The following is a 9,302-nucleotide window of genomic DNA, read 5'->3' as shown; positions in this document are numbered from 1 at the left end:
TTTGATTTGGATTTTGAGAAAGCAAAGTGATTAAGGATGAGGTCTAAAGGATGAGGTCTAAATGAAACTTCAAAAGGCATGCAACCTTAATGTGAGATTAAATTGGACCTTAATGTGAGGTTAAATTGGATTTGATTTGGATTTTGAGAAAGCAAAGTGATTAAGGATGAGGTCTAAATGAAACTTCAAAAGGCATGCAACCTTAAGGTGAGATTAAATTGGATTTGATTTGGATTTTGAGAATTGATTTTGATAATTGGAGGTAATGTGAGGTTAAATTGGATTTGATTTGGATTTTGATAATTGGAGGTGATTGATTTTGTGATTGATTGATGTCCTAAGTCCTTAGGAAAAGATTGAGGATGATCGATTGAAGAGGGATGATAGTGATGATTAGAAGAATTTTGGTGACTAGGCTATCCTTGGCATTTGGTTCAGATGGCAAGTTGTACAAAGGGACACGATCTGGTCATGTCATCATTTAGATTGTTACAGTGATCTAGTCATGTCATCATTTAAATTGTTACATTCCAAATTTGTAATTTGGATACCATTTTACAAATGTTGTTGTCATAGCTCCAAAAAGAAGTATCTCATTTTGATTATCAATAATTCAAATGTAACCAAAATTAAATTAAAAACATCATCTATCATTGACTTAATTTGCCCCTAATACCTTATCATTAAATATATAATACTTTACTTCGATTTTTTAAAATATAGGTATATTAGTTTATAAGATTATTCTAATGTATTCTAAAATAAAATATATTTTAATTAATAATAATTAAACTTTAAATAAATATTGTGAAAAATATCTTACTTGACAAGCAAGGTTGACCCTCAAACCCCTCAAATGTAATAGATTGACACTCAAATTTAGGTGTTTAGGTGTTTAGGTGTTGCTTCCACTTTTTACAATTAAGATGGAATTACTATAATTCCTAATCTAAAAGTTGGAATTCCTTATCTAAAAGTGGAATTACTATAATTCCTTATCTAAAAGTCGTCCTTCCCATTCAAGTTTTTTAAAAGAATAAAATAAAAACATATGCACCTTCCTTGAAAAATCTCCTAGCTAGTTCTTCTCAAGAAGACATGTGAACAAATTTTAGCTAGCCCCCTTCCATGTGGCCATAAGCTAATTGCTCCGAGATTTTTGTGGAGCACCGGCTAAAACCCGGGCATTTCCTCCCAAGAAAAACAGAACAGGGCGTAAATAACTTATTTAATAAATACAGGTATTAATCAAAAACACTTCTGATGAAGTGTGAGCCTTGCATCATACATACATATTCGACCCTAATTACAACAGTGGTATTGACGACTTTGCCTATACAAACACTTTTACAACTGTATCTTTTGCCAGACCTACTTATACAACTGTATCCTTAATATAGGAAGAGAGATATACCAGATGCCATGACAGACTCATGAATGTTAGCATATTTACAAGGGATGAAAGCCTGTGAAGAAACTTCAATTTCCTGTTTAGTCGCATAATTCTGCATTTTAAAACATTGTCTTCGTTTGTGTTGTCTGCTACGTCAGTTCCCCTTCCTTCCTCCTTTTCAACCCTGAGCTTCTCAAACACCACCTGCACACAACAATATAAATCCTCAAGGATTTGTCAATTTCATAGTTGTATTCACTCACACAGAGCGAATGACACATACCTTGGTTGTTCTGGGCTCCAGGATAAGCAAGTTGGCAAGCGTGAAAAGAAGAGAAAATAGGAGATTATAGCCCAGCAATCTCTGGATGCCTGCTTCAGACTTCGAGGGATGTATGGCCGGGTGAGTGAGAAGGCAGATTGACAAGCCAAATGCCATGGTGTTGAAGTAAAGAGGGTACATTTTACTCTGAATCAAAGCAAACTGCTGCCTGGGAATGGTGGCTGCCAGAACGTGCCCTGCCAAGAGGTTCACCCACACGGAGCTCCCATATAATGTAGAAAATGCTAACAAATGAAGTATTCTTGTTCCCACTTTCATCGACTCTCTAAGTGGCAGCCGTTCGAATCTAGAAGGCAACAAATGCGACTGCTTGATAGAACCATCAGTGAGATTTATAACCGCGTCTTTCAAGAGGTTTGTGGTTCGAGTCTCAAAATCGTCAGCATTTTCAGATAAGTGAGAACCATTACTGGATTTGCCATAGGCTTCGTCCATGGCCTGCCGGAACTTTTCAATGGCAACTTCTCCGGCGTGTCTGAGAACCCGCTGGATTCTAAGGATTCTTTCACCATGTTCAACATGATCAAACTCTTGGCTGTCCTTTCCTCCAGAGGTGGGATCCTTTGAAGAATCATAAGCCTTCCCTAGGGTTTCCTCTGTTTTATATCCGTCACCAGAAACTTTGCCCTTTGCTGCATCATAAGTCTGCTTTGCATCATCTTTAATTTTCTCGCCCACATCTGCAACTCTGCCCTTAACAGAATCAAAAGCCTGTTCTGCACTCTCCTTAATTTTCTTCCCAGCGCCGGAAACTTTGCCTTTGGCAGAATCGTGGGTGTGACCAGCACTTTCTTTCAATATCTCGACGGTGTCGGAAACTTTACCTTTAGCGGAATCGAAAGATTGCTCTGTGCCTTCTTTGATTTTCTTCCCCGTGCTCGAAATTTTGCCTTTCGCAGAATCGTAAGCCTCCTCAGTACTTCCTTTGATTTTTTCGCCTGTGTCTGAAACTTTGCCTTTGGCGGAATCATAAGTTTGCTCTGCGCCTTCTTTGATTTTCTGCCCCGTGCCAGAAATTTTACCTTTAGTAGAATTGTAAGCCTCCCCAGCGCTTCCTTTGATTTTTTCGCCGGTGTCTGAAACTTTGCCTTTGGCGGAATCATAAGTTTGCTCTGCACCTCCTTTGATGTTCTGTCCGACGCCGGAGAGTTTACCTTTAGCAGAATCGTAAGCCTCCTCAGCAGTTCCTCTGATTTTTTCGCCGGTGCCGGAAACTTTGTCTTTGGCGGAATCATATGCATCATCTGCTTTTTCCTTCACAGTCTGGAAGCTTCTGGTTAAACCTTGTCCAGCCGACTCTACATTCTCTCTGTAATTCTCCTGAGCTTCACCTTTTAAAGTTTTAATTTTCTCTATTTTCTCTGCAGCCACCTCTCTCAATCTTCGACTAGCGTCCTTTAAGCTTTCCCCTGCCTTGTCGATATGCTCTCCAAAAGTTATCACATTAGCGATCTCCCAGGTAGATTCAGGGTTCGAATCTCTGTAAAGACCATATAACTCTGCATTTTCCTCATTCACTATACCTTGCCCGACTTTAGGCAGGTGCGAAGTGGCTTCGTGGTACCTGTCCTTGAAACGCTCTTTCGCTCCGGCGGCTGCATCTCTAACGGAATCCACAGCCTCAGAAATCTTTTCCTTTGCAGAAGTGTATATTTCTCCAGGTTTATTCTTTACATACCCCTCCACCCTCTCATCTTTACTTACCTCTTTCTCACTCCCTGCCATGCCGCAGGCTAAATTACAAAATATGATACGAAATCTATAACCTAACTGATTTCAAAGATATGGATTTCTTCAACAGAAATATACAATATTGGATGAAATTATGAAAATGACAAAAGGTTTAAAACAATCGACAAGAAAAATTCAAAATTTATTTTTATTTTTTCTGAATCCTCAAATACTTCTGGAATCAGAGGACAACTAACAATTTGTATGAAAAGTAAATAGAAGATTGCAACTAGAAATAAAAATATAACGAATTCTTTCAAACAGAACTTTGCAATTGAAATTAGAAATAAAAACATAAAAATTCTTTCCAACAGATCTTTGCAAAAAGTTTCAAGGAAATAAGAACAATGATGATTTGTTTGTCTACCAGAGGAACATACCTGGATGGTGAAGCACAGAAGCAGCCTTATCCTTGACCTTTCCTGCAGTAGATTTAACGGTATCCTTGGTCTTATCAGCACCACTTCTGATAACATGGACAGCTTGCTCGCCAGCCTCCTCAAACTTGCGAGCGCCTCTTCCGACGACATCGGCAGCCTTTTCAGCAGCCTCCTCCACTTGAGAAGCCGCGTTGCGAATGTTGTGTCCTGTCAGCTCAGCATAATCCGCAGCAGTGTGAATGGCATCATGAGTACCCTTCTTTGCAGCGTCCAAAACACCCTTTCTTTCATATTCCACAACAATAACTCCGTGCGCTTCACTCACCAGAACTTTAGGTTCCTCTGGCTTCACAGTGCTCTGATGCTGTGCTGCCTGATGAATAGGCTCGGGCGACCATACTCCAGCAGTCACCAACGACAACAGCACCAAACTGAAAGCCGCAACATTCAGCATCTTAACTATTTAAGCTTCCCTATTAGCTCAGAATTTCAGTCTCAAGATTTCCTCTGATCTCAAACATTCCCATCGATCCAAAACTTCCATATTTCTTCATTCTTCCGGTTACTGCTGCTCATAGCGCTGTGATCTCTGCAACTCGACACGTTTAATGGCGTTTGACAAGTGTCCCTCGATTCGTCCTGCATTGAACAAGTGGAAAACCGGATAAACGACTACTTTTTCACGGCTTTCAAAGAATAATTTTATTAGCTTTTATTACGCCCAAGAGGGACATAGAGGGCTGCATTTTAATTATAGAAATATTTTATGGGTCTTATTATATATATTAAATATGAAATACCTAAATTTATTCTTTAATAAAATTTGTAAATAATTTTATTAATATACTATTTTAAAATATATTCTAATATAAACTTTCAATAGATAATTTGTTTATATTTAAACTTAAAATTAAATTCTCCAAAAAAATTAACTATTTTCTTTTGTTATTTGTAAAATTTATATACAAATTTCTTTGATGCATTATACAATAACAAAAAAAAATTTAAATGCTATATCAAAGGTTGAGGACTTTTCTTGACTTTTTATTCTTTCAAATATGATATAATTGATTTGAATTTACATTATTTGCTTCAAGGTCATCTAGAGATACACTCATTAATGCATCCAATGTGTCTTAACCCAACTTTGACTTTCTAACATCTTTGATGATGTTTTGTTTTGAAAAATCTCTTTCACAATCAACAATAATTATAGAAATAGTAAGCATGGCTTGCCATAACTTCATCGTATTCAAATGATGGCTTATAAACCTATATTCTCTATTACAAAACTCTCCATGCATCTTTCATCTTGAAACCGTGACAACTCAAAGGAAATCAACAAAAGAGTTTAACTCTCTTTTGCAACTATTAACATGGATACAATTTTATCAACATTATTTGAAATCGTACATGCTACATATATTGGAGAAGCTTATCAAACAAACACTATAAGATATTATCTTGAGTTTGATAATCTATTTGATAGTGAGAAGGGATGAAGAGTTTTATTTCATTAAAAAGAGGAAGATCATTTTTATTTTTTTTAATTCAAACGATCAATGAGAGATTGAATATAGCCTTTCGTGAAGTGTTGACAACTTTGGTGTGTTCCTTCAATATGGGGTTTCATGATACATTTCCTACATCTCCATACTCAAATCCATCAATTACAATAGACCTATATATTGTAATTCACATTTATCATCTTCTTTTGTTACTTCAATACATCCAAATTGAGAATTGATCAAGAATTTGAAAAATAACATGTACCTTTTATAAATGCACCTTTCTTTCAAAAACCATCTATATAAATTTCATATTGCTTCATCAAGAGCCAAACTAATAATTATCAATAATGGCATAGTGTGGTGGGTAAGTCATTATGTGCAACTCTTTCCATCAAGATTAAAATCCATATTGGAGTGATATTGGTTACTTTTCATTATGGGAATGAGGTCCCCTATATGCGGCATCATCAATTCATGGCTACAATCAAAAGCATTTACCCTTAAAAAAAGAACCAAACTAATAATTATAATTTCTAAATTTTCTTCCTGAAAAAAATTATTCAATTTATTCAATTCACATAAAATATCACGAAGCATATGCAAAAAAAAGTGAATAAAATAAAACATCGTCTTTCCATACAATGATGAACACTTCTTATGTTTTTTTTCTCAAAGTTATGATAACTCACATAAGCTTCATAAGCCTTGTTATGATTTCTCCTCTAGATAACCATCTTTTTTAATGATATGCACAACATTTAAAACATCAATTATTAATAAGTATAAATATATAATTCAACTTATTGTTTCAAGAATTTTGACCCATAAATGCACCTTATTTCCTATTTATTCAACAAATAACAACTCAACTATCCTTTTAGAAGGATCTACTACCTCTATTGACTCATGATAAACAATGCAATGTATTGAAATAATATTTGGAATGTTTTTTAATTAAGGATCAAACAGGTTTTGAAGGGACCCAAAACCCTAATTACAAAACACTACCATCGCCATAACAACAGTAAATTTAGGCAGCCAACCAATAGCAAAAAGCAGAGAAAGGAAGAACCAACAAAAGAGACCTAATTAAGATTCTTTAAGGCCTCAATATCTTTAGCTTCTAGCTAGGTCATATTTATAACGATTTTCTTGAAATCCTGGATCTCTTAAGCAAGTTGCTCGGCTAACCTCTTTAGGTTTCCATAGGTTCGTATGCATGAGCTCAATTCCTCTTCCATCACATGTTTACGTTTATTATTTGTGTCCACATCCACCGCCTAATTCTTTCTCTAATACATTTTCTCAAGTTTGTCAACCATATTAGTGTTAATACTTTTTGCACTTCTCTTGGCAACCTCGTGGCTAAACGAAACTAGAGTGGTAATATTATCATTAGTGTGCATTGTTTTTCTCCAGACCCATGATTCCGGTAAGATTATCATTAAGATAATTTAGAATATTATGTTTCAAAAGAGACACAAATTCATTTTCACACCCAACTATTGCAAAAGCCCCATCTATTAAGATAATTATTGGTTTTGTTAACATGAAAGTCTTCTATCATTCATCAATTGATTGATAGCATCACATATCTAGTTTTCCATTTTCCATTTAACACATTTACGATCTTCATAAACATAGAAATAAGTGCCCTATGACACTTTAAATTTAAATATGTTGCATAAACATCAAGGCAATGATCTAAAACATCAATCAATACTTTCATCAACTATTAGAAAAAAAGAGAACTTTTCAATGTTTTTTATTTTTATTTATTCAAGATATTTTGATAACATCTAGCCATCACAAAATCCAAACTTTCAAGAATATCAAAATAGAAAATGCAATCAAGAAAGTGGGTTTCTCATCTAATAATGCAATGGTTATGTAACTAGCATATTTATCACATTCTCAATCCTCACCAATAAAACAAATATGATATTTCTAATAATAAATTAAAATTTTCAATTATGTCATTTATTGTGTACATCATATAAATATCCTATACATATTAGAATGCGATATAACTATTAGTAATGATGTAAAAAATCTTAAATTTACTATTACAATTCATATTAAGCAACTTCTAAAATTATATTGAAAAATATTCAAGACGATATTAGTAAAAATAAATAAAAAGGTAAAGATAATTTATTCTATCTTTTAAAATATTCTAAATCAATATGTATTTTTATAATAAATATTTTAATTAATATATATTGATAATATAAATTAGAATGCTATATTATATTTATCTATAGTATTTTTTCACACTTCACAAAAAATTTAAAATATCATGTCTACAATTATATAAAATGCAACTAGTCAAATTATATAGTTATTAGTACTTGTCATTAGGAAATAGTATTGTAAGTAGTGAAACTTAACTTGTTATTGATAAATTGTTTGTTGATGAATTATAAGTTAGTATTTTAAATCTTTTTTGAAAAAAAAAAATTTAAAATTCAAGATGCGAGTTTTTTTAACTATATAGTTTTTTAAAATTAGTTACTATTCCAGTAAAGAAATCGATAATAAAAATTTTCAAGCACTTAATTTAACTATATTTCTAATACTTTTGGTTATGAATTCATTTTATCTATTAAACATTTTGTCATATGCTTTATTTTGTCATAACCATAAAATTTAACACTTGATAAGATACATAGAAATTCATTTAAATCTAAATATTAAAACCAATATTCGCAATGATTAAGAAATCTTTAAAATTGCGACATGTTGTTGCAAGATCTGACCGCTAGGGTTCCTACAAGAGGGAGGATTTATGCACAAAGGGTGTGAATGTTGGGCATTTGTGGTAAGACAAGGGTTTTTCTGAAAGGATTTTGTTGTTGTGTCCAAACAGGATAGGAAGGATGGTGCCGAGTTTTTTCAAAATGGCTCTGGCATTGGTGTGGGCAAGGATGGCTATGCAGTGGGGCATGGTCAGGTGAAATGCCCCCCTTTTGGGTTTATTGTTGGGGAAGGATGGTCTAAGGCTGCCAAGAATGGGAACAAGATGGGGCGAGGGGTGTTTCCGTTTGTGCCACTTAGGGATTTACAGTCTCATGGGTTTGGTAAATCAGTTGGTCCCTTTGCAATGAATATGTCACTGATGGCTAAGCCTATCATTGTTAATCTAACAGAGGAGATGGAGAAATAAGTAGATCATAATGAAAGGATTTTCTTGGGTTTAGGGCTTTTTGAGCGTTTCAGAGTTTTGTGGTCAAGTCTAGGTGATCTTCACAAGTCGATCTTTGTTCATTGGGAACCCATCGTGGATGGTTGTGTGCAAATTTATCCACATGCTCGAGGCTTTTTTGTTGTATTTTTTTTAAATGAGATGGTTAGGAACAAAATCCTTGGTGATAGTGAATGGTGTTGGAAGAACAACCGTCTGTTGATGTTGAACCCATGGCATCTGACTTTTAACCCTCTATGAAATGGTGTGTTGGCTACAGAATAATCCCGCAGAAGAAAAAAAAAAAAAGTTATTAGTAGTTGATTAGGGTGGAATGACTTTGCATCTTTTTTGGGAGAAAAACATTGGATTCCTCTGTGGATTAGGCTTCCAAATCTTCCCATGCAGTTTTGGTTTGATTCCTGTTTTGAGGTGGTAGAGAATTCTTTAGGTCATTTTTTGATGGTTGACAAGGGTTCTTTAAATTTGTCACGCAAAACTTTTGCTCATATTTGGTTGAGATGGATATGTGTAAAGAACTTCCATAAAAAAATTCTATTACAACTCTGAAAGGTAGAGTTGGGTACAACCTGTGGACTTTGAAGGAGTCTCATTTAGATGCAGGAGATGTTTTTAAATTGGGCATAATGCACCTTTTTGTGACAAGCGTAGAGTGGAAAGGCCAGCAACTTGGTGGAAACAGGTTACTCCACGGCATTACATAGTGGAGAAGGTGGAGGTGAACCAAAAAATCCCTCAA

General features: G+C 34.6%; 1 protein-coding gene across 1 annotated transcript; it reads right to left on the bottom strand.

Moving 5' to 3' along the window:
- Positions 1-1,200: 1,200 nt before the first annotated feature.
- Positions 1,201-4,386, bottom strand: LOC131034637 (uncharacterized). Its single transcript, XM_057966188.2, has 3 exons — positions 3,848-4,386; positions 1,677-3,454; positions 1,201-1,597 (listed from the first exon to the last, which is right to left on the bottom strand). Exons 1-3 carry the CDS (start codon positions 4,299-4,301, stop codon positions 1,376-1,378), a joined length of 2,454 nt encoding a protein of 817 aa, XP_057822171.2. The 5' UTR covers positions 4,302-4,386; the 3' UTR covers positions 1,201-1,375.
- Positions 4,387-9,302: the final 4,916 nt, after the last annotated feature.

The sequence above is a fragment of the Cryptomeria japonica genome, chromosome 11 (genome assembly GCF_030272615.1).
Source record: "Cryptomeria japonica chromosome 11, Sugi_1.0, whole genome shotgun sequence".
Taxonomy (NCBI): domain Eukaryota; kingdom Viridiplantae; phylum Streptophyta; class Pinopsida; order Cupressales; family Cupressaceae; genus Cryptomeria; species Cryptomeria japonica.
The sequence above is the reverse complement of the archived record's forward strand: the minus strand, read 5'-3'. Positions and strand labels throughout refer to the sequence as shown.

Coding starts and splice junctions, on each gene's coding strand:
- LOC131034637 (XM_057966188.2), bottom strand. CDS start 4,301: ATGCTGAATGTTGCGGCTTTCAGTTTGGTGCTGTTGTCGTTGGTGACT. Junction 3,455..3,847: donor TTCTGTGCTTCACCATCCAG/GTATGTTCCTCT, acceptor GCGGCATGGCAG/GGAGTGAGAAAGAGGTAAGT. Junction 1,598..1,676: donor TGGAGCCCAGAACAACCAAG/GTATGTGTCATT, acceptor TGTTGTGTGCAG/GTGGTGTTTGAGAAGCTCAG.